At 38.3% G+C, this 26,677-nt stretch overlaps 3 protein-coding genes, 1 long non-coding RNA gene and 1 pseudogene across 8 annotated transcripts; 1 reads left to right on the top strand and 4 right to left on the bottom strand.

Moving 5' to 3' along the window:
* Window positions 1-2,657: 2,657 nt before the first annotated feature.
* LOC148741991 (free fatty acid receptor 4-like) lies at window positions 2,658-4,068 on the bottom strand (annotated as a pseudogene).
* A 1,575-nt stretch (window positions 4,069-5,643) lies between these two features.
* LOC148741990 (apelin receptor A-like) lies at window positions 5,644-8,185 on the bottom strand. Its single transcript, XM_088734703.1, has one exon. It carries the CDS (start codon window positions 7,907-7,909, stop codon window positions 7,019-7,021), a length of 891 nt encoding a protein of 296 aa, XP_088590829.1. The 5' UTR covers window positions 7,910-8,185; the 3' UTR covers window positions 5,644-7,018.
* Window positions 8,186-9,173: 988 nt separating this feature from the next.
* Window positions 9,174-10,924, bottom strand: LOC111329048 (QRFP-like peptide receptor). The gene has a single exon (XM_022933651.2). It carries the CDS (start codon window positions 10,793-10,795, stop codon window positions 9,728-9,730), a length of 1,068 nt encoding a protein of 355 aa, XP_022789386.1. The 5' UTR covers window positions 10,796-10,924; the 3' UTR covers window positions 9,174-9,727.
* A 5,242-nt stretch (window positions 10,925-16,166) lies between these two features.
* LOC111329023 (uncharacterized) lies at window positions 16,167-25,604 on the bottom strand. Of its 4 annotated transcripts, none has more exons than XM_088749492.1 (12): window positions 25,465-25,604; window positions 25,221-25,369; window positions 21,701-21,959; window positions 21,111-21,294; window positions 20,796-20,921; window positions 20,083-20,152; window positions 19,710-19,757; window positions 19,445-19,483; window positions 18,899-18,937; window positions 18,416-18,475; window positions 17,390-17,669; window positions 16,167-16,640 (listed from the first exon to the last, which is right to left on the bottom strand). In XM_088749492.1, the coding sequence occupies exons 3-12, from the start codon at window positions 21,949-21,951 to the stop codon at window positions 16,424-16,426; spliced, it is 1,314 nt and encodes a 437-aa protein (XP_088605618.1). In that variant the 5' UTR covers window positions 21,952-21,959; window positions 25,221-25,369; window positions 25,465-25,604; the 3' UTR covers window positions 16,167-16,423. The 4 variants fall into 4 exon arrangements, with proteins under 4 accessions (XP_088605618.1, XP_088605750.1, XP_088605656.1 ...); XM_088749624.1 differs by having other exon boundaries at window positions 17,390-17,666; XM_088749530.1 differs by having other exon boundaries at window positions 25,221-25,507.
* On the top strand, window positions 24,757-25,811 carry LOC148741989 (uncharacterized). 2 transcript variants are annotated; one of them, XR_015996901.1, is made up of 2 exons: window positions 24,757-24,896; window positions 25,505-25,811. It is a non-coding gene; the product is annotated as an uncharacterized LOC148741989 (long non-coding RNA). The 2 variants fall into 2 exon arrangements; XR_015996907.1 differs by having other exon boundaries at window positions 24,757-24,909.
* Window positions 25,812-26,677: the final 866 nt, after the last annotated feature.

Here is a 26,677-nt window from a genome sequence, read left to right as displayed (position 1 = left end):
ACTGATGATATCTGACATTATTGTTCTCTAAGAAACACATCCTGTATAAATCTCGCCAAAGACGCCTTGACACGCTTTAGGGGGAGACGCATTGTGATGTTCTTGAAAACACAGTAATGTTTCGCTGAAGTGATTCAAGGACATCCGTGCATCTTTTATTGATGCATTGAAAATCATGTATTGATGAGTTGCCTTAAATGAAAAACTATTACTCCCACCAGTGTGTGAAACTCTACACCAGACTGGATCAGATAATCACGAAAAAACTACTTCGGCCGACTGTACTAAAATGTTTTTCACTTCACTGGAATGATTTACTTTATTTCACGATTTTCATAAGTTTTTCCACCTCCTTAGACCGCAGGCAAGTTACTATATCATCTTTTATTTCACTCCGTGATAACCTTTTTTTTATGCTTTACCCCCTTTTTAAAACCACCACTTCTTAAAAATAGTGCTGCATATCCTGAGGCTTGCTTTACTGGGCCTTAAGACAATCATAACTCAAGGTTGGAGTTAATTGGCTATGAACAAAGGCCCATAGCCGCTTTAATAAAAACTTTTATAATTTCCAACTTAACGTACACTGGAAAACTTTTTCCTGGCCCAGAAAGGGTGAGTGCCTAAAACACGCCAAAAAGCATGATGATTTCCTAAAATCATGATGCTTGCCCCACCCGAAGGAAATGCAGCACTACTATAGCCACTAAGAGAGGAAGTAACTAATGATAACATTAAAATGACAGAAAAGGAAGTGCATGCAAATGCTTGAAAAAGACTGCTGCCCTTGCAAGTCAGCCCTTGATGGTACACAACCTTTTGGATGGACTGCCGCCCTTGCTTGTCAGCCGTATGTCCTACAGTGAGATTCAGCCTAAGTATATATACACAACTCTGAGGCTGATCATAACCACTGCCCTTGCAAGTCGAATTATCAGCCCAGAGTTATGGTACAAGTAACTTGCCCCGCAAGCCACCTGTGTATATTTGAAAATATGAGATGAAATTAAGATGATAAGGAAGGAATCCGAATATATTTTTGAAAAGCATTGGACTTCCAACGGCCCAAAGCCCATTTTTGTCTTAAACAGGATATCTTTTCTTGGAAGACAAACAGAGAAAATTTTACAAGCTCTTATTTTAATTAATCTTGAATTCCGTTGATTTGGCATTGATACCAGGCATATTAAATGTCTTAAACAGGGTATCAAAAAGCGGAATTCTGTCTTAAACAGGGTAGGAAAATCAGCGAAATTTGTCTTGAACAGGGTTAGGGTATGAGGGGCCGCGTCGCACCTCCCCACCCAAGAATATATCGAGTACCCCCCGGGGTTTGTCGAGCAATATGCAAATTGCATCTACCTTGACAAACAAACAGTCAATAACTCGTTTCTGGTTGCATTTTTCACACGTACATCTCATGTTATACCCGTAGCCGTTACCTTGAATAAAAACATTATTGAGCGTCACGAATTGTTTGATTCATTGTTTCCCACAATAATAATAAAGGGCGCCGACATTCGGTGATATAATCGCAGACAGAAAAAAATTAGTTTGGATGACGATCAGTAATTATAATAGATATTTACTTCGGCACATGGCATTTTGAGAAATATTGCAGCCAGCTTCGGCCTAAGGCCTCAGCTGGCTGCAATATTACTCATGATGCCATATGCCGAAGTAATTATCTATTAAATATTTTACCGTGCGCCCGACTAAACTCAGTCATAAGGTTTTTACCATATGACCACTCGGGGTTGAAAATTTCGAAAATTATGTTTTAATTTAGATCGGACGCAAAGAAGGACGCACACGGGACAACCGCGACAGAAAAAGAATCAAAAGTAAAAAAATTTCCTTTTTTTTTTGAGCCAGGATAATTTCGAGAACTCACAATTCTTCAAAAACCGCGATTTATTCTAAATCTTATTTCTGTTTTCCTTTGGTTTCACTAAGTTACTAAAAACAAGTGACGCAAAGTTCCTCAAAATGCAACAAAACAAAAAAACACTTCATTTACATATTCCTTCTTCAATAAAGATTGGCTTTTCCATTAAGTATCACTTTAAAAGTTACATCCTATGATGTCACAAGTCATATAGTTTCCTCGCACACTATACTGAACTAGTGACAAATTACGCTATTGTTTAACAAGGAAATACAATGATGCCCTATTGTACCCTATGGATATAAGAATATTCTTTTCAGTGAGTGTCATTTCAAGAGCGGCCACTTCATGATGTCCTCAAACTCAACATAAGTCTCTCGTTCAACTTCTTCAAGAGCATCTGATCATTAGAATTTTGCAATGTATTGGCAACAATTAGAAATAATGACTTTTAGTATGCACCATTCATGTGAATAGTGCTTTTTGCGCTCGCTGATTGGCTTATTCAGAAATGATAGTCTAGAATTTTTCACCTTCGGGGAGCCGAAGAGACACAACAGCGTCAACAGTTACATTTCGAAGATTTTTCGATATATTTATAGAAGTAACGACTTGTTTTAAAATTTGACCACTGTTGCAGACGCTGAGATGAATTGTTTTAAATACGTGTATCTAGAGTTCAAAAACTCAGTAATTCCACACCAATTTTACACGGGGCTTGTTATATTTTTCATGAATAAACGTCTTCACCCGAGTGAAACGTCTCCTGACAGTGTCATGAAGTTGACTCATCATGACTTTTCCCTGTTCGAAACTAACCGGAACCTTTCTAAATTTATACTGAAAAGAAAAGATGTAAAGGACAATTGGATCTTTTAGAGTCATTTAAAGCTTTTGGAAGCTCAGCTCAGCTTCGTTCAAATGTCGGCAAACAAGATAAATGCCCTTACTCCCGAGGCCATCGTTAAAGATTAAGTTTCCATTATACAAGAGCTATTGATAACAAAGCACGAAGCTCAGTTAAGATGGGTCAGTTGGTTGCAAGGATTGGTTTGTCCAAGCTATTGCCATTGGACATATACTCTTCAGTCAGTCTCATTTGACAGTTCTCTTTGTTTGAAAGATTGTTCCTCTCAATATGATGATGAGCTTAAGGCATTAAGTTAAATTTCTGATATTTTTGTGACAGTTCCCTGCCCTCCACTTGAAAGTTACTACTTAATTGAAAGTCTCGGTCGCAAGAAAGACTTCAGATTTCTGCCAAAATAACCGTACAATAAAGGGTTCTAATCCAGTATTTAGACAGATCAAAAGCTGCGATATTTTCCAAGCAAAGCCAGGCGACGCTAAGTTAAAGTACATTAGTGTTCGTATTACCATAAAAGGAGACCAACAGAGTACAAACGGCTAGATTCAGAGCGAAGAGTGTCTTTGCAATCTTCCATTGCCTTTGCTTTGAGTGCAAAATGAAGGCCGTGTCGGTAATGGGCGCTACCCGTAAGATACAAAAAATGCGGCTTTGTGAGTAAATCATATACAGCAGTGGAGCCACAAAGAAGATTGTTGCATGTACACTTCAGAAGATTAGCGGGAATAAATTATTCCTCCTTGTAGCAAGGCACACAGCGCTGTTTTGTTGTGTTTCTACACGGTAAATAAACAATAAAGGCGAACAGACGAGTAGGTTAGCTACAACTCCAAATTATGACAGGTTTGACTCGATTTCTGTGTGGCCGACTTTTCGCTCTAGCGAGGATTGGGTTCGTGGTAACCTTAAGTCGTTCGTAGCTTATAGTCGAAAGTGTCATGATTGTAGTTGTGTAACTCGCCTCGATTAAGAATTTGTGAAGTTTGCAAGTGATATTTCCACCGACCCATTGCCCCAAAAATGCGATGCTGTTGACTATGGATAAGACTATAAACCAGAGATTGGCGGAGGCTAGATTTGCCAATAACCGTATAAAAGGGGAATTTCTTTGTTTTAAAGTCTTAGAACAAGTTACTAAGACGCATACGTTACCAACTGATGATAAAATGAAAACAGATACGTAGAACAGACTGAAGAAAATCACTTCAGCAGTAATAAAATAGTCGCTTTCCGTCATGTCCCATGAGAAACGTTTAAAAGGAAGGAGAATTTCGGCCTTTTTCCTTGTGAATCTGAAGCAGGAATCCTACTAATAAATCCATCTCTATTATTTCAAAGTCACTGATAAACAACAGAACTTACTTTTCACAAAAAGAACAAAACATGAAACAAGTCACATATTTCCTTATTCACTGAAGATAAGCTTTTACGCTGAGCATGACTCAAGGAGAAAGTGTTTAGAGGGGAACATATCGGATTTTTTTTGTTCTGCGCTTGTTACAAAGGTTTAATTGGGAATCCTTCCGGTAAAGTCTTCCCATTAGCTCAATGTCACTAAAAAATAGTGGACGTTACTATTTACAAAAAGAACAAAACAAAACGTAAAATATTTCCTTTTTCATTGAAGACTAGCTTTTTTACTGGGTGTCCTTAAGGAGATACGACTTTGGCAAGGACCATTTCAGATTTTTCGTTATGCCCTTGGAAAGGAACTGAATTAGGAATCCAGTTAGTAAATTAATTTTCTTGTTCAATGAAGATTGGCTTTTCCGTGAAGTATCATTTTAGAAGTGGCATTCCATTGATGTTACAAGTCATTTAGTTCCCTCGCATGATATACTTACCTAAAGGCAAATTACGTTATTATTTAACGACGAAATACACGGTTATAGGTTTGGGAATTTTCTCTCCATTGAGTGTTACCTAATGAGTGGCCACTTGATGTTGTCCTTAGTTGAGCAACACAAGTTTCTGCTTCAACTTTTTCAAGAGCATCTGCAGATTTAGGTTTTCCAATATTTTGACTGAAAGCGATTGGAACTAATGAGTTTTAATAAGTACCACACAAGTGAATAGTGCTTTTTGCGCTCCCTGACTAGCGGAAATGATTAGCAAGCACTTTCACCTGAGGGCAGCCGAGGGGCACAAAATCGAGTCAAGAGTTACATTTCCGAGCAATTATTCGGTACATTGACAGAAATTAACTTTTTTCTGGCAGCTTGGTCAATATACACCATTTTCGCCAACGCTTAGGTCAATAATAGTAAGTATTTAGAGTTCAAAGACCAGTTTCACACCAATTTTACATGGGGTTGGTTTATTTTGCATGAATAAGCGTCTTCATTGAACCGAGGGAACATAAGTTCACTAGTGATATTTTGCTCTTCGAGAGTAACCGGAATCTTTCTAAATTTGTAAAAGAAGGGATTTAAAAGACAATTTGTTATTTTAGAACCACTTAAGCTCAGCAAGTTAAAATCTCCCTGGTGGCTAGGTTTTAGTTGAATTTTTCCAATTACAGGGAAAAATCTCTAAATCTAGTTCTAAGATGGTGGTAATGCCTTGGAAAACCTTCTGAATCCGAAGGGGAAAAAGATTTGCGTAGCTAGTAAATGAATATAAATATAGAGGCAAGACCGATACATCGGGTGCTGAAGGTGAAGAAGGCTGGTTTGGCGAGCCGAAATATAGTGCTCCGTTTTAAAACTTATCTACTTTGTATCGGTCTTGCCTCTACATTTATGTTATTTTGGGCCGATTAGATCACTGCTGATCCAACGTACAAGAGTAGGGTTATCGTCCACGGTTGCTTGCTGAACATTTCACTAGTAAATGAGCCTTTTTCCCTTTTTTTTTTTAATTTCTTTTGGTGGAAAATTTCCCTTTATTTCAAATGAAATAAGGGTTCTCTACATAGAAACATCCTTTATCCGAAAAAATTATCTTAATTATAAATATTAATCGTTCCAAACCGTGTTTTATTGAGATTTTACTTTCATGTTAATCAATTATGTATTAACGTATGGCTTACTCTCCGAGCGGGTAAAATTTAAGAAATCTACTTACTGTGTCCTAAATGACTTCCCAAGAGCGTTAGAGCATAATGCTTACGACGGAGTCGAAGTCTTAATCAGATTCGCTTAGTGATATAATCTAATGATATCAAACCTGGCGGAATCGTCAGAAAACTATCGATGCCCCTGACCACTTGATTGCCGTTAAAATCCAGTGAAAACCAGATGGTCAGACACGTTAGCTTAGGCCAAAGAATAAACTAATCAAATTGCCTTAGAACCTGCATTGTGCTTGGTTCTTTCTTTTACTTCCTTTACTAGTTTAAATTGGTCATAGGCGTCGGGAGTCTTCAGTGAAATCGGAAAAAAGTGTAATATTGATTCTTCTGATTCCGATTCTGGTTCGTTAAGCTTATTACTCCATCTACGACTCCAAATTTTCACTTGGTTGGAAGCGCGCTCTTACGACTCCGACTCTCTCGCTGGTGAAAACCATCTTTCAGGATGGGTGACGTTTTTTGGGGAAATTTTTCTAGACAGTTTATTAGTATAATAACTAAGTCCTTCTTTCCAGATGGAGAAAATTCCATTTGAGTGTCGAAAGTAGTCCAGGATTGCCTTGCTTTTGCTTTACTTGGCGATGTAATTCTCGTTTCAGTTGGTTAAAGATACTTGTGCCACGTTCTTAATCAAATGGTTTCGAAACGAAAACCACTTGCAACTCGATTACTTGCGTTTACCTTCGCTTTGATGAACTACTTTGTTATATTTTTAGTTTAATTCCGTTTGGCTGGTTTCTTTCTAGTTTTGGTTTTAGGATACTCGGAATGCCCCTCGAATGAACCCCTTATTGATTAAGCTTATTATTCTCGATGGGTAGCGATTGGCTCCTTTCCGAGCTTTCTGCACGTTAATTCTCCCAGTCCTTACTAAAAATGCCAGAAAGGACAAAAAAACATATAAACCACTATTTGGTTATTTTGACATGATGCGCGCCCTGATAATTTAATGCACGTGAACTGCCGATTGTACAGGTGCAATGATGGTAAGTGCCAAAGAAGATGGATCCGCAAGTGTTTTGCTCATCTTTTAACAGATTGAATAGTGAGTTACATGGTATCATTCAAAAGTTCCTTTTGTCCATTCTTCAGTAAAAGAGAGCTAGTCCATGATAAGCTTGCTAGCTTGAGCCGTAAGTAAATTTTTGTGACAATGTGTCGATGATTGCGCAGCTTCAATTTACTGCTTCTATTGGCACAAAAGTCTTGGTCGCAAGAAGGACTTCAGATTTCCTCCATAATATCCGTACAATAAAGGATCCAATCCGGTATTGAGAAAGATCAAAAGCTGAGAGATTTTCCAAGCAAAGCCAGGTGACGCTAAACTATAATACATTAGCGTCCTTATGACCATAAAAGGAGACCAACAGACTACAAATGCTATCGTCAGAGCGAAGAGTGTCTTTGCAATCTTCCGTTGCCTTTGTTTATAGCGAGAAATGAAGACTTTGTTTTTTGCAAGCGCGGAGTCTTGAGCGGAATGAAAAATGCGGCTTTGTGTGTAAATCATGTAAAACAGTGGAGCCACGTAAAAGATGGTTGTATGTACACTGTAGAAGATTTGTGGGAAAAAATTAGTCCTCTTTTTAGCAAGGCACACAACACTGTTTCGTCGCGTTTCTACACGGTAAATAAACAATAATGGCAAACAGACGACTAGGCTAAAACTCCATATTATGATAAGTTTGATATATTGTTTATCTGGCCATCTTAGTTTCACCCGTGCGTTGATTGGATTCGTAGTAACCTGAAGTCTTTCGTAGCTTATAGTCGAAAGTGTCACAATCGTAGTTGTGTAGCTAGCTTCGATTAAGAATCCTTGTGGTTTGCAAGTGGCGTTACCGCCAAACCATCCATACAAAAATGCGATGCTGTTGAATGTGGTCAAGATTGTGAAACAGAGATCGGCGGACGCCAGATTTGCCAATAGCCACATAAACGGGAAATGTTTTTGTTTCAAAGTCCTGTAGCAAGTTACCAGGACCCAAATGTTTCCAACTGTCGATAAAATAAAAACAGTGATGTAGAAAACGCCGAACAGAGCCACATGGATTGTAGAAAAAGAATCACTCCTCTCCATTTTTGACGGCTGGATCTGCCGATCTCTGTAAAACGCTTTTGAGTTTTGTAGAATTTTGGAAGAATCTCACTTTTTATTCCACGGGAACTTTCTTCGAATACTCTAGAATCTGAAAGATAAATTTAGTCTTGCTTTCTTGGAGTTATGAGTCGCTTTTATCATATTCAAAAGAAAGTTTCAGCTGGGTAGTGAGACTTTCCTTATTATCCTGACCAATCAGCGTAGTAAAAATCCTATTCCCTCGATCTTTTCACAAACCTGACTTTTTCTAAGAGAATGTTCGTCCTACCGTAGAATAGTTTAGATGATCAAGAGTCCTTTTTGGAATTCACATCTGGTTATACTATACCTGACATATGTCATACAGGTTCTTTCATCGAAAGTCGTTTCCACTGAGTGTCACTTCAGGGGGACTCTTTTTAAGATGCCCTTAGTACAGGAAAGTCATCCGTGCATCTTTAATTAGTGCATTGACGATTTGTGTTTTTGTGCTTTTAATAGTAAGCTTTGGCTTGGAGGCGTTAAACTTTTCATCTGATTTGATCAGATAAACATAAAAAGCGAGTGCCATCTACAAAGCTGAAATATCTTTTATTACACATATGTTTTTTTATTGATGAAATTTTTTACCTTCTTAGAAGGCGGGCAAGCTACTCATGTCACCTGCTATTTCCGACTGCGATAGAATTAATGAAATATGCAAGAAAAGATTCAATTCATTTGAATGTCTATCAAATGGGTAATAATTGAAAATCGTTTTGTCAATCACTAACAATTGAATGCTCAATCATTTTCGTAACTTAATTTGCTGTTCGAAATATTGATTAAACTCCGTTCGTCTTTTAGCCGTGTAGTGGCCTATCCAGTGTGATTTTTTTACCTTGGCTCAGCTCAATGAGATTTCCTTGATTAATGAAGCAATAAAATTTATGATACGCAATTAAATTATGGAGCTGAAAGGTGCAGCTTTACTTGTCTTTCTCTTCAAACGTCTGTGTGCAATCCAAGTTTTTCTTCTACATTCGCCTTCCTTTTTTTCACTGATCATTCTCCATCTTTTTTAGTTGTTTTTGTTTATTTTTCCCTCGTAAACGATTTTTTCTTTATTCCACTTAAGGTAATTCCTCAGTAAAAAAATATTTTAGGCGTTCAAAATTAAGTGAATGTTAAAGGAGTGGTGTTTAGAGTTGAGTCTCCTCCTATGAACAAAGAGGCGAGATTGTTTTGATGCATAATTCAAAATTTTATTGTAAAAGGGCTTGGCAAATGATTATAAAGTCGGGTAGGGACTGCGGTGTTTGTCAAAGATTTAGCAATTGATTGATTGTACTATGACTGAACTTAAATACTTCGCACTCTGTGATAGTTCCTTCTCTAAAGTTTATCAAAGAACAAAGCCAGGGGCCAACGTCATATAGAAATGATTATCTCTCTTTAGTTTAACGTGATTCACAATTTTGTAAATGCGTCAGAAATTTTTCAGGATCTAGTATTTAAAGGCTTCCATATAAAAGGTGAGCATACAGGAGCCATTTTCGAGAAAAAAAAATGCAGTTCCGATACCGGAACATGAACAGGGTATCCCCCGGAAGAAGTTAAAACAGTTTCAGTAACTTTCATTTCATCTATCCGTCCATTGTTTAAAGTGTTCGCATTTCTAAAGTTGCTCCTTAAATCTTCGGAAGGGCTCGCATATATCTTTTCTGAAAAAAATTAGTTGAAAATTTGTTTTAAATAGTTCCCATGTTTCCTGTTTCAATAGATTTTGTTTTGACGCCGAACTGTAGAAAGAAAATTCTTGTCGCACACACATGCGGCTCATGTGTCACTTATTGGTTCAGGTCGGGGTAGGATTGGCTGCCATTCATGTACTTCTATTACCATACCTTGCCAGGGGTGAAATTTTTGCTGTTCCTCTGGTCTCTCGTTGTTAGTTATCATTTGGCTGTGAGTGGAATAGCAGAGTTCTTCTGGAGCACGGGTTTGACACTTAACACATGGGATAACAGGTTTAAAAATAGCTTTGAAGTTCTCACGCTCCCCATAAATACCATAAAGAATTGGATCTAACACCGTGTTCAAGAAAATTAAAAGCTGAGATGCTTTCCAGATATAACCGTCATCTGCGAGGTGAATGTATATAAGCCCTCGAACGCAGATAAAGGGCGACCAGCAAGCTGCAAATGCTGTAGTTAGAGCAAGTAGTCGCTTGGCAGCCTTGAGATGCCGTTTAGAGCGCGCTGTTGTCAAAGTGTTTCGTATTGGGAACACCTTGGTGCTCAAGCGCAACGATATGAAGATTTTACATTGGACATAAATCATGTAGGATAGAGGAACGAGGAAAAAGAAAATCGTATGAAAGCCATAATACACTTGTCTTCCCAAATCTCCAAATTTGTTGTTGGTGCAGGAAACCTTTCCGTTCTTATCAGGTTGGATTTGGTACGCATAAAGTAAGGGTGAAGCTACGACCATACTTATGATCCAGGAAGCGATAAGCTTTCCATAAATACACGATGGATTAATCGCTATTGTATGAAGTGGCACTACCACAGCCTTGAGTCGTTCATAGCTTATAATACACAGAGTTGTAATGGATACTGTATAGATAGCCTCGATGAAAAAACTCTGCAGCTTGCAAGAGATCTGACCTCCAATCCATGTCCATAAATAACTTATGAGGTCCAATATGGACAGGAACACAAAAGTTAGGTCAGCAAGAGCTAAACTGGCGATAAACCATTTTAATGAACACACGTTTCTTTTAATTGATCGGTAACAAACTGAGAGAACAAAAGAGTTTCCCATAACTGACAATAAGAACACTATAGAGTAGAAGGTAACGCCGAATGGAACAATTATTGAATGCAACTCTCCATCTGACATGATTTGTGCTAAGTGCCCACATGAACTTACACTTCAATCAATCACCGTCCATTCCCTTGATCAGCTCTCATCCCTTGACTATTTCAATGTATGTACCCAATGTTCTATTCTTCTCAATCACTCATCGATGTGAACCTGTTATTAAAATGAATATGAATAAAGCAGATGCTTTCCACGACATCATCTTATTTTTAGATGCTATAATTAACATAACAATTTTGACGTAACAGCCACCTTTTCATTCGTATACCTGTTAGTTATAATTGTGATTATATGCAAAATGAACAAACTCCGTATTTTTTTTTTTTTTTTTTTAATCTCCCATAAATGGAGATAATACCTTAACGTTTTTGGGAAGCAAATGAGAGAAACAAGAGCGTTTTTGTTACAATACTGAAAACGAACGTCCTTTGTTAATTTGGATAATTTTGGTAATGAAGCAAATTTGATTACATATCTAGAAAAACAAAATTTAATCAAACAAAGAGACAATCTTCGCAGGTGGAATGAAATTTTAACAATTGCAGAAAAGAAGCTTGAAAAATTTCAGCTTCATGGAAGCCAAATGGTTTTTCTTATCTGCAAATACTAAAATTGAAGTATTTCTTCGCTTGATTTCCGATTTTTGTTGTTCTAGATATGTAAACACTGATCCACATTGCTAACAAAATAGATTGTACCCGGTCAAACCAGTCTCTGTCCGTGTCGAATTCGTGAACTTCGCATGGATTTACAGAAAGAAAGTCGATATTGTGAAAACTCCTTCAGTTTGTAATCACAATCCTCCTTATTTTATTTTCTCGCTACTGTCATGACTCAAAATCACGAAACACCGAACATTCGTCGGTTAAATAAAACCAAGGAAGCGATGCCATTAAAGGGGCCCTCTGGTTGAAATCCAGAAAAAGAATAGGCCATTGGTAAAATTGTCACAGCATCAGAACCATTCAAAGTAGACTGCTGAAAATTTGGCATGAAGGAAGTAGATAAAGCTGAATTTTGGTTATGGAAGAACTTACCCTCGGCGTTCGGAGTGAAACTGACGTTCCTTGATTCTCACATTGTTCTTTATTTTTCAGCTGTATTGTGAAAATTTCCCTTACCGGAGGGATTCGTCCTTTCTAACTATAGTTTCTTTAATTGTTCTCCGTTTTTTATTTACTTTTGGTTTACGAACGTTTTTGTGAAGGGATACTACTTGACAGCTTGTTAGTGCGAATCAAGTTAACTGAAGACCATTGGGCAGAACGCCTATTATTCTCGCGACATTTACTTGCAGTAGCAAAAAAATATATAGATCTGTAATATTAGCGCCGAAGCATATTCTGTTTGATTTTTATTGGACGAGATCTTGCGCCCTTTCTTCCACCGGGAATACTGCTCTAGCTCATTAACTTGACCTTGTTTATCTTCGCTTCCGAGAAAGACAGGCACCAGACATTCAACTGTATCCCATCGTCAAAACACTTCCTTCGATATTCTCTATCCTAAGGCCAACCTTAAAGGGTACGATCCTAGGGTTTAGCCAATGAGAGTACAATCCCAGGTTTTTAGGTAACACAGAAGAACCTCCCATGATCCGTCATTTAATTTGTAAGGGGTAAGAACTCGACGGTTACCATTGCATGTTTGCTACTAAGACAACACGAGTTTGCTTGACTTGACATGTGGTGTCAAGTGGCTTTTAAGCCAGAATGGATCTGGTTCACCTGTGTGAACCATAAGGAAGTTTGCCGCTTGAAACTGGTTCTATCCGCTAATTATGAATAAGCCGCTGGACAGCCGGTAAAACTGACTATTTCAAAGGGCTCGTAGCACTTTTATGGCCGTTTTCTGACTGTGCAAGCTTTCCCACAACTTAGGCTTCCGATGAGATGTTTAGTGCGAGTTTGTATCCGCGGTGTCTAACTCAGGAGGGAGTCCAAGGTAAGCTAGACTATGACAAACTTAATCTCAGATTATGATGAAGATCAGTGGATCCAGGGAAACGTTCAACAATTAATAGGTAATAAACTTCTTGATCACGCATCGTTTTCTCTTTAAAAGTCAGGCTCCGGTTGTTCAAACAGCGGATAACGCTATCCACCGGATAAATCGCTATCCAGCGGATAAGTGTTACCAAAACGTACTGCGCTATCCAGCGGATAGAGATTTATCCCGTGTATAGCGTTATCCATCCTTCGAACAACCGGGGCCTGAAGTCTTGCAGTAATCATTAAATTACTCATATTTTATCTAAGCTGCCATTTAATCGTTAGTACGAAATACAAAAGATTCTAGAATGATTCGAAGATAACTTTGTGCTGTGTTAAGTTGATCAGTATTGCCAGACGGTTTGCCCGACGCCAGATCATTTTATTTCTGCTATCTCTAGAGTTGACAAAAAGCCCGACTTTCCGTCTAAAACTTATTATTTCACCAGGAAAGGTTTTCGTGTCTGTTGGCAGGTGGTCTTCAATCTCTCACTCACTTCAATTTGATAATTAATGCGCTTTACTTTAAGTACACCTAACGATGAAAATGGAAAAATAAAAAAAGCTATTACTTGACACTTGACGTCGTGAGGATGTAAATTCTATCCTATCGAAGTTTCGTTTCGTTAAAATATTAATTGGCGACAGTACGAATACAATTCCTAGTCGATTTGAATGAGAATGATGCAAAAACGTTATTCATTTTTCCAACAAAGCTATCATAACACGCCAACATACCTACAAAGATTTAAAGATTTTTAACATAACAATAAAGTATATTGTGTACAGTGATATGTCTATGTCAATCCCGGCTCAAAATCTCGGAAGGAACTTTTCATGCACATTGTCAATGGCCGTTTGAGGTCGTCAGCACCATTTACGGTACTCACATAGTGTCCGCAAAATACGTGCAATAATTATCGAACGTTTTTGTACATAAAAATTAGTCTATTTTAAGAAAACGAAGAACACCTATAGAGTTGACTCTTAATTCTCAAAGGCTGCTTGAAAGTGCTATAATGAGTGTGCTAATAAGGCATTCCCTATTTTTAAACAAATTGATAACCCAAATACAGTTCGGCCAGTGTTTGTTTCCATCAATGGTTTGCAGTGCGGTTTTCGATCTCGACTGAAAGTCCTTTAGATGACATTATGTCTGACAGTGACACATTTCCTGTGGGTTTAGTGCTAGCGTTCGTCATCTTTTATTTCATAGTGTATGTTTTGTCCATGGTTGGTAATTGTTGGGTTATGGTGACCTGCTACAAAACTCTCAAGAGAAAAGGGTCTTCACTGATGTGGTTCGTAATCAACTTAGCAACGGCAGATCTTATTTTCACGTTCCTTACAATCTTTAACGGCATCGGATTTTTGTATCGTTGGGTCGGAGGAGAAATTGGTTGCAAGTTTCACGGGTTTCTCGTTGAGACATGCTACAGTGTTTCCATTAGCACTCTTGTAGTGATCAGTCACGAGAGACTGACGGCCATTACTGACCCCTTGAACGCAAGAGCAAGAAATTTCGCAAACAAAGGCTATCGCAAGCTTTTGATAGTTTGGGGAGTTTGCCTGATGGGATGTATTCCCTTGACGATTCTTTATCGGATGGATCGCGATGCAAACGGGAAACTCGTTTGCAATAATACGAAATTGGGAGACATAGGTCGACAGATCTTCTACTGCCTGCATGCTTTCTTTTTCTTTATCTTTCCGCTGTCCTATATGATATTTTCACAAAGTAAAATATTTCTTGCGCTTCGCTCCAGGAAAATAATCTCGTTACAGCAGGATGCGGAAAGATCCAACAGACGACAGCGGAAAATTGCCAAGACACTTTTTGCTCTTACGGCTGCCTTTGTGATCTGCTGGTCTCCATTTGTGATCATCCGAACTTTGATTTATTTTTGTATCGCCGAGCCAGCTGCGTTATGGAGGATGTCTCAACTACTGATCTGCCTTAACGCTGTGTTGGATCCGATAATGTACGGTATTTATGGTGGAAACTTCAAAGCAACTTTGCGACAGAGGTGTTGCTTCAGGTTTCCTCGTGAAAGACTAGAAAGATCAGTTAGCTTGGAAATGTCCCAGACCGCAGTAACGTGTGCAGTGCAACCCAATGCAATGAAAAAGCAATCTTGCGAGGGCGAAGAAATGAACCTAAGTTAAGACTGAATTTACGTTTTCATCAGTTAACTAACTTCCATTAAAAGCAACGACAACTAAGCCAGAAAGAAGACCGACGAATCTTTCCAATTTTATCATTTGTTGCGTCGAGGAGAGGAATGGGGAACTGTCCGAAAAGTTCTGATTGTGTATTTGTTCTGTTGTCGCCGTCGATGTAGTTGTTTAACTTGACAATTCAAGATGAACTTTACGAGAGCTTTTTGCTCCAAGTCTGTAAGGGACACCTTTAAATTGGTTAGTTGCAATTTAAGATACGAGTATGTGAGAATCTTTAGATCAAGCACTGTACTTAGGGAAACATTTTCGTGCCGTTAACGTTCTCAGAGAATCCGCCAACTGTATATGCACTTGGCGCAGTTCTAAAGTTTCAAAACGCTTGTAAATCCTATGGCTAGTCCATGTTGTACATCTTACTCAGCAAGCAGAGTAATGCTAGAAGCAGGTTATAATTAAAATAAAGAAGTGAGGGGACGATGGGGGTGGTGGTCAGGGGGGGTATCAGTCAGCCCTTTACACTCTTACATTAGTAACCATATTCTCCTTATTGTTCTCTTTAAATTCCTCCTGGTATTGACGAGGAAATTCGAAAATCAGGAGCTTCATAAATCGGTGACAATCTCCCTTATTCTCGTGAAGTCACGTTTGTATTTCGTCAACGGTGATAGTTACGCGATATTAGAAGCCAGCCACTCTTTCAGGTTTAAGGGTTCGGATGCGCAGGAGAAGTGATAATGACTTAGTCTTTGATTTGAACATTCAACGTATTTTTGACTATTTTTTTTTTAATGAATGTGATTTCTACTTGTATCATACAGCCCTTACAAGTGCTCAAAAAATGAGCATCATTAAATACCGCCGGCGAAATGATATAAAATGTTACAAGGCTGGCAATACCCGCGTATTTTCTGTATAAAAGGACTAAAGTAGCACGTGAAAAAAACATCCTCTTTTCATGCTCAAGCGTGCGTTATCTGACAATGATAAAAGATGCTTGCTCGAGGTGCATGCGCGTCTGAGACTAAAAAAAACCTGGGACAGCTTGAAGCTGGTTCATGTTTCTCTGGCCTTCTCTATATTGAACCCGGCATAACTGTTGAAAAGTTATTCTCTGTTTTAATTTGTAAGCTTACTCCAGTTACCTTAAGACAATATTCTGTCGTTTTATTATGTTAACCCGTTCGGGTCGTACGAACAAGAATATGTAACCGTCCGACTAAAGTTTGCCACATTTAATTTTCTACTGAATATACTGAATTTTCATCGCCTTTCTAGGCAAATAGTAATGTTATCATTAAAAAAAAAAAAACTTCCATACTTGTGTTACATGCTCTAAGTTTTCCCTTGAATGTAAATTCAGTAAATTTTATTCTGTCGAGAAAACATAATTGTCGTTATGAAAATTAAGATTTACATCAAATGTCAACGCCTATGTTTATTAATTTTGCATTTGAGCGTGATTTCATTCTGTGACTTAGCGCCCTCTCCTTGGAAACACGTTGTCTTGCATGTAGTTGATGACGTTTCCTGCAGGACGATATCGACCCACCACATATGTTCCTCTACCATCACTTGTTTTCGCTCGACCCATTCCTAGCTCCTTACTGCCTTTCCAAACCACTTGAGTGAAGTGTCCAGTTCCCCCCTGCCATCCACCACGGCGGAAATCATAATCTTTATACTCGTCGTACCTATAAAAGGAGTTAATTGAATTTACTGCCTGACGTCATTAGCATAGGTGCCTTTCGGTAGATAGTGATGGAGTTTCGCATAAAAAAAAAATTTAAACAGAGTTAATTACAGCGGCAAATCAGATAAAGAAAAACATCATGGCATCTTTTTGACGATCGGAGCAGATTCGTGTAAATAATCCTAAGCGTGGGAAAACGCTTGTGAGCAATTGCAAAGCAAAGTTAGGAGGAATCTATGCAACCTTCAATTACTTTCGATGAAAATCTTATCGATGCAAGGTTTACAATTTACTATGGAACAGTTCAGGTTAATTTTCGAGGCAATCAATTGATAATTCACGGCATCCATTTCTTGTAACGCAAAATTGATTTATGTATCATCTTTTGATGGTAGTTTTCAACATTTGTTCCCCTAAAACCATTTATTGACCACATAACAATGAGTACATGATTTTACTTAACGCAGCAGCTTATTCTCGGAAGTGATATAATATATTATTATACATTAGTCTTAGTGTAAAAAGTCTGATATCATACTCAACCTTATTCAATGATTGCTTACCATTATGTCAGGTCCCCATTTAACCGCATCGTAGGAAAAATGAAAGCGGCCATCTTAAAAGTGATTAACTGATTTCAATGTGACCAAGAAGCAATACGTGTGAGATGGGCAAAACTCGTTAGTTGAAATTTTCTTTTGTATGCTTGTTTGACAAGGTATTTTGCTATTGCACTACGTTTTTACTCACCACATAGTGGTAGCTTCTTCTCCTGCAGAATCAAACCTTTCCGTAAAATATGCTAAGTTCTCTCCAGCATCTTTTCTCTCGCTTTTACTCGAATGCTGCAATGTACGGGCGCGTGCAAGCTTCTCAGCCCAAGCTTGCGCTTCCCTTGCAAGGTCATCCGCCCACTTCATGGCCGGAACACCATGCATAGCTCGGTATTTATTATGACTGTCCAGGGATTGTTTTGCAAATGATCCCGCTGGAGATGAGGTAGCTGAGGCGGAAGGACTAAATCTATCTGCTAAAAGAAATTAAGTTAACTGAGGTTACTTTGGTATATGCGTTAGTCATCCATTGCATATAACAAGTAAACAGGGGTCAAAACGAATAAACGACCTAAAATGAAACAATTTTTACCTCGTGAGGTATGATTTTTAAAACGTGATGATGAATTACTAAACAAACGTGCTTCCTAAATAAACACTACTTCTTTGCCTTATACACATACAGGGCGTCGAAGGCAGAAACTATGACAAAATTTAAATCAATATTTTTGGTCCGTTTTGATCTTTTTCTTTAAACAACCAATCATTTCAAATTAAAGGCCTACTCGGGTTGCTGAGGTCTCTGAAGTTTCTATTTAATTAGACAGGAAATGCAAATTTAAATCCGACGTCACACGATAAAAAAAAGAATTACCTGGTCTTGTTTCCCTAGGTTTCTGATTGTAAGACGTTGGCTGAGCCAATAACGTCAAAAACGGCAGTTTTCAAAATTTTCCGTAAAAATTTATATCATTCACAAACGTGCTTCCTAGAATGATAATCACTTCACTGCCTTGTACATGTACAGGGTGTCGGAAAGCAGAAAGGGTGAACACATGTTAATCGATATATTTTTCGCCGATTTTTTTCGTTCAACAACTAATAATTTCAAATTGAACACCTGCTGGAGTTGCTGAGGTCTCTGAAGTTTCTATTTAAATTGAATAGGAAACTGTAAAAATTTCAATCCGACATCAAACGACGGAAAAAATTAAAGAATTACCTGGTCTTGTTTCCTTAGGTTTCTGACTGCTCCACGAAGTCGAGTAAGACGTTGGCTGAGCTAATATCAAAAACAGTAGTTTTCAATATTTTACGTAAGTTAAATAAAGAAACATCGTGAGACCTATCTGATAAGGTATAAATCATCATATTGTCGGTTTTACCGTTGCTATATGGCTACATAAGATCTAGAGGTGTGGGTATAATCAAAACTTTTTCTGAAGTTTTTTCTTGCCTCAAAGCAATCTATTTCTGTGAAAGAGAGTATTTCGTTAAAACTACTTCTCCACTCGTCCTTTCAAGTAACTGCTATTCCTTCCTCGTACATTGAATTGGAGAACTGCGGTGTATCTTCACGAAATGATATCCTCCGGTGGTATAAAATTTGTAATTTATATAAAATGTGATGGATAATATCTTGCATATACAAGGAAGAGCGGCCTGTTCATTAAAGGGTTAACAAAAAAAAGCACGAAAACTTTACCATTTCTTTCCCACTTGTCCATCCTATCCTTGAAAGGTTCTGTAATTGTAAAGAATACAGCCATTTAAAATTTGCAAATTGAAACTTAAACATATGTGACGATGAACAAACAGCGACATTTACCATTTATTGTGAAGCCGTGGTTGAGCCTAACGATGCTTTATAGGAGTTGGTAACATTCTAAGCGATGGCACTTAGATACGACACAATAAGACTCATACGAACAAGAACACCCATACGCTATTCTTTTAACTATTACAAAATAAATTTATATTAGCATTTTCTGTGTAGATTCCAGCCAATGAGCTCTCTAAGAAAAACTTTATTTGATAGAAATAAAACCTTGAAATAGGAGTACATTTGATTTCCTGTCCAATAAAGTATTTTTATATTCACTCTCAGATCGGATTTGGAATTTGGGAAAGAGGCTCCTAAACCCTTCCGCAGATCTAACTTTGCGGGGCCTCTGCAAATTAGTAAATCCGTTTCCTCTGTGATTTCTTCTCTCAATCTTCTTAAAAGACTATAAGATATCTGAGAAATTACCGCTTTGCTCCAATCTTTCCTTTTTATCTTTGAAAGGACCTGTAGAGAAACATAAGTCTGAGTTGATCATGGCAAAAAAAGGACAATCCGATGACAAGGGAAACAAAAAAGACGAGAGGGCAGAAAAATCCTGGATATTCGAAAATCGCACGTAACTTGTGTCTCTAGATAGCTGACTCAGGTAGAACGGTATACTAACGATACTAAGAATGCATTGAGATAATCATGTTTAAGACATCAAAAAAAGGCCTTCAAAGATTCTTACCGTCGTCAAATGCTCTTCTCATATCTCTTGGAAATCTATCAAATTGATCTGAAACGTAAGAGTGGTAAGGACTGACATGACTTTTATTTCCCCGGTGGAACATAAAAAGGAGAACAAGAACAATTTAGGTATAACTCAGTAATAGGTACGCACTTGATTTGAAGGAATTAAATGTCATGCTCGATCACATGCAGGAATTCTGTTTCATAATTATGTATCCCGCTATATTGCGGCTAAGTTTCCTTTTTTTTTTTAATTCGAACAGGTTCAAGTTTACGGTGACGTCATAGATCAACTTTGTACCTTTACACACCGTATTTGATCTAGATGGGCAGGATTTTATTCATGTTTCTTTTTTTAGTAATCAACTGACCTCCCCTTTCTCCATCAGTTATGACTGTCCTCGTTACTGTAGTTTTGACCCCGTCTCGATCATAAGTAATCTGAAAAAAAAAAAAAAAAACAGGCCAAACTGCCATATCAGTACACTGAAACATTTATGATTTGGAATTCACAGCGCAGCCCTCCCCCATTCCCCGGCCCCGCACACCTTATCTTCTTTAGTTAAAGTGCATTTAGTGCATTGGAATTCCCGGGTAAAATTATCAAACACAGCCTTCTTCAGTTTTGCACCTTGGTCACTTGACTTGCCTTGTTGAATTTCCCGCTTAGTTGGCCGCAATCTTTAGCCAAACAATGCAGTCAACGCTCACTTGCCCTTCCTCTTTCTTGCTAACTTCCTCAATATCATCTTCACTTGATTTTTTATTCTCTCATTCGTTACGCAGAAAGGCGCTGAACGAGTTAAGTCTTTAACTCTATTCTCTTGCAGCTTCTTTGAATATTGTTGAAAGCCTTAGCCTGTTTTCTTTCCATTTGTTAAAGTGCTCTCGTATGCTCTCATTCGCATATTTTATTAATTAGTTAAGGAGGTCGACTCTTTTGCTCCCTTATTATTTTTACATGTCTTACACCCTTACACCTTTAAATCTCACTCCCTTAAATCCAATCGATCTTCTTTTAAGTGCTCCCTTATTCCTTCCTAACTTTCTTTATCTATCCTTAGCTTATCCCTTTATCCCTTACTGTTTCAGTTTTTTCTTGTCGAGAAGAAGATCTTCTGGAGTCATCAATTTCTCGTCTTGGTTCCGGCCGCGTCGAAGAATCTCTCGAATCCCTCTCCCTAGAGCGGTTAGTGACTGAGCTACCCAGCTGAGTATATAATAAAGTAACCTGAATTAACACAATATTATTTACACGACATTACTTGAGAAATTTATGCATTAATAAGAAGTTAGTCGGCATCAGAAATGTTTCCAAATCATTATATAAGGAGGTTCGCAGGGCTAATACTCTTGAATTAAAGAGCGTATGAAAAATACTTTTTCCGCGTAACTTTACCTTTGGATTAACATTGTTTTGGAAGTGATTAATGACATTTCCTGGTGGTCGATAGCGAGCTACGACAATAACTTTGTCGTCGCCAACTTTGGCCTTTCCTATTCCGAATTCAGTTGACTCCTGCCAAACAATCTGTGTGAAGTGGCCAGTGCCACTTTTGAATCCTGGACTTCTAAAATCATAGCTGCGGAAGGAAAACAACATATTAATTCATGGCTAAGAAATCAAAGATGGCAATAACTTGTTATCAAAAGTAGCCAAGTTTGATTAAATTATAAAGGGTCTTGGTTGGCGGTCAGGGATTCCAATACGAAGCATTTCAGCGAATCATCACGACTGAAGTTAGACCATTACTTTAATTTACGTTTCTATTGAGTCACTGTCCGCGAAAGTATCATCGTACACACAACAAACAATGAAAAACACCCCCTTTCCCGTGACCTCTGTGAGGTCTTCACGATTTTCTTACGCGTTCATGTTTGAAGACGTTTCCGTCTTATCGAGTGTACGAAGTGTTCTTTCACGTGTAATCACATCTAGCAACCACTCTAATTCGTATCAAACGGAAATGATTATCATCATGTCCTTACTTGTCAACTTCTGCGTACCACCGATCCACGACTTCTCCTCCGGTGACATCACTCTTACCGGATATGGCGTATACGTTCTCTCCATCATCAGTTTCTTCATGTCTCAGCCTCCCTCCTTCTTTAGCCAACTGTTTAGCCCACTTTTCAGCGTCTTTTTCTAAAGATCTTGACCACTTCAGCGGAGGAGCCTGGTGGAGAGACCGGTATCTGTTGTGAGCTTCCAGTGCTTCTTTACCAAATTTGTCAGGCATCTTTGACCCTATCGGGATATATATCTTGTTAGACCTTTTGTTACGTAGTATCGCTGAATATTTTACGAGTTGTGCCGTATTTTGACGTGCCCGTAGGGCTCGTCAAAATACAAATAACGAGTACAAGTACTCAGCGATACGACACACCAAAACGTCTAATAAGTTATTTAGTATCCAACACGCTAAATTGTTTCTTCAGTGCGGGCGTTTATTTACGGGAGAGTGTGACAGATGTGAAGCGGAACGGAATCGGCGCGTTGTCGTGTTGCTGTTTCTATTTTCTTCAATAAATGATGAAATTTCATTGTCGTCTGACTGCTTTTCTTCGTTAGATTTATGTAACAAACTTGAATCAATTTTAGCCAGCCTTTCCGACTCTTAGTCGTCAGAAAAGGGAATTAAATTGTCCGTTATTTATTTACTTTTTTTTTTTAACCTCAATCCAATTTGTCGCTTGCGCGATGCGAAAAAACCTATCTAACCGGTTCTCTGGTGTGGTGTACAAATACCGCGTGATATTTGTACTCGTCTTGGGCGTTATTTGTACTCTACGGAGTGTAGTTGGATAATAAGTAAACATATTCTGGCCTATGCAATAGATATAAGAATATCATTCATAACATATAATCCCCCAGGGTAGCAGCTTTCTTAAAGTTTGTTTCTGGGGAGGAAAATTTGCTAGGATACCACGATAGCATCAAGCTGGGTCACCTTTAGCTGTATTACTGCAGTTTGGTCAATTTTAGTAAAATATTGTAATTGTGATTGCCTGACAGAGCAGCAGAATTTTAAATGATTGCTCGGCGTTTGTCTCACATGCATGGACTGTATTTACTTCCACGCTTATGGAGGCTCTTCCACAGATCAGCTTGGGAAAGAGGAGTAAAGGAGTACTTTACCAACGGCGTAGCTTTAAAAAATATGCTTGTTCGCCCGATAGTTACCAAATAAATCAAAGTTTGACCATATTTTGGTGAAGTTGATGAACTCGCCTAAAAGAGCAGTTAGTTAACAGTTCATGAGTTGAGCCCGCGTCAGACTCCATGCAAAGCCAGAACAATAACTCGAAAGAAACCTTTATTACTGAGGTATCTTTAGTGATATTAAGTTTAACGCTTTATAACCGGCTTAGAGTGAACGGCACCTAATTTCTCCCTCAGTGTTGAACCATAGGTTAAGATTTTTAGAATAAAGAAAATGATCGCCAACGTAAGAAGCTCTGAATTAGATGCAATGTATATATGAAGTTCATATATTTTGAACTGCGGTATTAGATACGTGTGATGCTTGATCCTCGCAGTAGATAGCGCTATTTACGCAATAGCGAAAATCAGACCTGAAAAAAAAAAAATCAGGCCTGTACGGGATTCGAACCACTGACCTCTGCGATACTAGTGCAGCGCTCTACCAATTGAGCTAACAAGCCAACTAGGAGCAGGCTGTTAAGTTGATTCGCAATAAACCCGTGATGATAAATCAGATGCAATGTATATATGAAGTTCATATGAACTACTGCGAGGATCAAGCATCACACGTATCTAATACCGTAGTTCAAAATATATGAACTTCATATATACATTGCATCTGATTTATCATCACGGGTTTATTGCGAATCAACTTAACAGCCTGCTCCCAGTTGGCTTGTTAGCTCAATTGGTAGAGCGCTGCACTAGTATCGCAGAGGTCAGTGGTTCGAATCCAGTACAGGCCTGATTTTTTTCAGGTCTGATTTTCGCTATTGCGTAAATAGCGCTATCTACTGCGAGGATCAAGCATCACACGTAAGCTCTGAATTGTTACACTAATTCTCCTTTTAACACTTTAGGGAAATGTATAGAGAAAAGTATGGAGAATATGGATACCGATGTAATCTGTAAAGGGTCAAAATAAACAACGTGAAGTAAGCTTTACTCGTTCAAAGCGTTAGTATGGCTCTTAATATCAAACGGTCTGTTTACGTATGATGCACGATCCTCGCAGTAAATAGCGCTATCTACTGCGAGGATCGTGCATCATACGTATCTAATACCGCAGTTCAAAATATATGAACTTCATATATTTCATTGTAACCAAACGGTCTGTTTATTGATAAGTATCGCTCAAAGAAAAATCATAGTCTAAGGCTAAAAGCTTGAGGGGTCGAATGTAAACTTTTGAGAGGAAAAAGAATAATTGCGAAATATCGAGAAGGTTGAAAACTCGAAAGCAAGATTGTGATGTTGAACCAAAGAAGGTGACTTTGGTTCGAAGCATCGGGAGTTTCGAAGGGTCGAGCCTCGAAAACTCAGGATTCTACTGTCGGTTAACTTTTTTTAATGCCCTTTTGTTTTGTTCTTCAAGGATCTTTTTTTATTGGCTCCTGAATGAATAATCTTTGTGCGTTTCAAGTACTTGACTTCCTGATTACGGCATAACTACTTAAAACCCATGTTGGCCCGCAGAGTTTCGCTATCTTTTAATCTTCTGTAGTTCTTGTTGAGAGGTATTTTAAAAACAATACCACCTAACCACAATTAGGTAAACCAAACTACTTATTTACTTACTCGATGGCCTCTGATGGTTTCCGCTCTGACTAATCAAAAATGTTCTATTAATTTGAAACTTAATTAGTTAACTTCATCTTAGCTTATTACTGACTCTTCAAAACGAATGAACACCACTTTCTTTTCAAGGTGTATCTTTCAGCTTCGTTCGTGATCAGCGCGCGTGAATAAAGTTTTGTATCATGCAAATGTCACGAGATGCAAAAGATGCAGTGAATTGAAACGAAACATTTAAGCTCTTTTTGTTAATCCTTATCTTCAATTACGCAGGAAAATCTCGGGTGTCGTATATTAAAATATTTACATCACTCGAAACTACTAAAGATTTCCTGTGTGAATCACGAGTCAGCGGTGCTATCACGTTTCGATGTCTTGTGAAGCTCATACTACCCTTGTGATAAGGTGAGAATCACTGGTGAGTTTTCAAGTGATCTTATCTTACCGACGTTATTTCCGCGCTGTCAGATTTGTAAAAACTTGTAATATGTCTTAGACGCTCAATACAAAGTAAACATTGAACGCGTTTTGTCTAGAGAATCTAATAACGCTTCCCGCATACATAAAAGGTTCAGATTTTTTTATTTCTTGAGAGAAATTGATTAAAGAACAAAATCGTTAAAAGTCTTTTGTTTCACTCTGCTTGCAATTACGGTTACTTACATCAAAATCTATTAAGAGCCATCATTTAACTAATATTGGTCAAATGGTTATCTTAGGTCTCTTTACCTTCTCTTTGGCTATTGTCCGTTTGGTTTCCACACTTTCTAACGCCTCCTTCTGTCAAACTGAGCTCTACCAGTGCGATTCTTTAAGTGACAATGGAATGAAATGGCACGCTGTTAAGTGCTCGCGTCCAGCCCCGTCATTCCATTTATCTAACGTGAATGCAAATCAAAAATATGCAACAAAGTGCTAATCACGTACCAACACTGCTCAAGCGAGAAATATAACTGTGTGATAATAGACTTACAGCAAGAACCAACAGCGCTAATAGAGATCTTTTTATACAGGAGATGTGCCCAGCTGTGTCAATGTTTCTTGTGTCGTAGAGAGTTGCAATGTCACGCGAAGTAGTTTGCCAATATGCTGAGTTGCCAAGGCGAGCTGTTATGTTTGTTTTCCTTGTTCAGAGGTTGAATATATTAGCATAAAGCTAATGTCGTTCGAGCTTGTTAATCACCGTCAATTTACTTCGTATTAGTTCTAGAATTATAGTAATGAAAAATTATTTCAAAGAGTTTAAACGGAAACTGCAACGTGCCTGCACAAATAAGTTTTTCAGTCTTTCCTTTTAAAATTAAATTGTAGATGAATCCACGTTTTTCCGGATTTCTTTTGAAACATAATAGAGTCGTAAGTGATTGACGTCAGCCCACGGACTTCTTTATTCAGTTCAACTTCAATGCAAGAAAACAACCCTCTTAAAATCGCACCAACACTTAATTGTTTTTGTCTGTGCATGGCTGCCGGGACCTTATTGTGTGTTTTATATTTCTTTCTCCTCACCAAAATAACTTATTGTTCATGTTAATATAATGACCTGGTTGTTTTTTCCTTTTGTTGGGGTCGTAAGCATTAATGAGCTCAAGTTCATTTTACCAGAAAGCACTTATTAATGTGCGCCACATATTCAATACAAAACATTTAACGACGTTTTTAACCGCTGAGCTATACCGTTAATTACCAAAACTTTACCTAGAATAAGTTAAGTAAGTTTGTTTTCTCCTTCCAATTTCATTAAACAGTGTGATAAAAAAAATTACGAGAATAGACAGATTTGTACATTGTACAGGTGGAAGAACAATAGGACACGTAGTCCCCTACAAGGTTCATCCGCCTAAACCCAACCCACCCATCCCACCCCGGGGATTTGTACATTGTACAGGTGGAAGAACAATAGGACACGTAGTCCCCTACTAGGTTCATCCACCCAAACCCAACCCACCCATCCCACCCTGGGGAGGGACATCCATCACACAGTAATCTCGTGCGTGGGAAATTAACCTCTCCTACCCCTCCTGCAGGAGACAGGACATCCATTTATTCGTCCCTATCCGAGAAGACTAGAATATCTAACCATTTCTTGATGTTATAGAAAGGAAGCAATTCTTCTCAATTATTTTAAGACCTTGAGTATTGGTCCGGCCGGGCTCGAACCTTCGACCTCCCGCACAACAGTCTAG

The sequence above is a fragment of the Stylophora pistillata genome, chromosome 1 (assembly GCF_964205215.1).
Source record: "Stylophora pistillata chromosome 1, jaStyPist1.2, whole genome shotgun sequence".
Taxonomy (NCBI): Eukaryota; Metazoa; Cnidaria; class Anthozoa; order Scleractinia; family Pocilloporidae; genus Stylophora; species Stylophora pistillata.
Note: the sequence above shows the minus strand (reverse complement) of the source record. Positions and strands in the feature narration are given on the sequence as shown.

Coding starts and splice junctions, on each gene's coding strand:
- LOC148741990 (XM_088734703.1), bottom strand. CDS start 7,909: ATGGAGAGGAGTGATTCTTTTTCTACAATCCATGTGGCTCTGTTCGGC.
- LOC111329023 (XM_088749492.1), bottom strand. CDS start 21,951: ATGCCTGACAAATTTGGTAAAGAAGCACTGGAAGCTCACAACAGATAC. Junction 19,484..19,709: donor GAGAAGAGCATTTGACGACG/GTAAGAATCTTT, acceptor GTTTCTCTACAG/GTCCTTTCAAAGATAAAAAG. Junction 16,641..17,389: donor GAAGAAGCTACCACTATGTG/GTGAGTAAAAAC, acceptor CTCCTTTTATAG/GTACGACGAGTATAAAGATT.
- LOC111329048 (XM_022933651.2), bottom strand. CDS start 10,795: ATGTCAGATGGAGAGTTGCATTCAATAATTGTTCCATTCGGCGTTACC.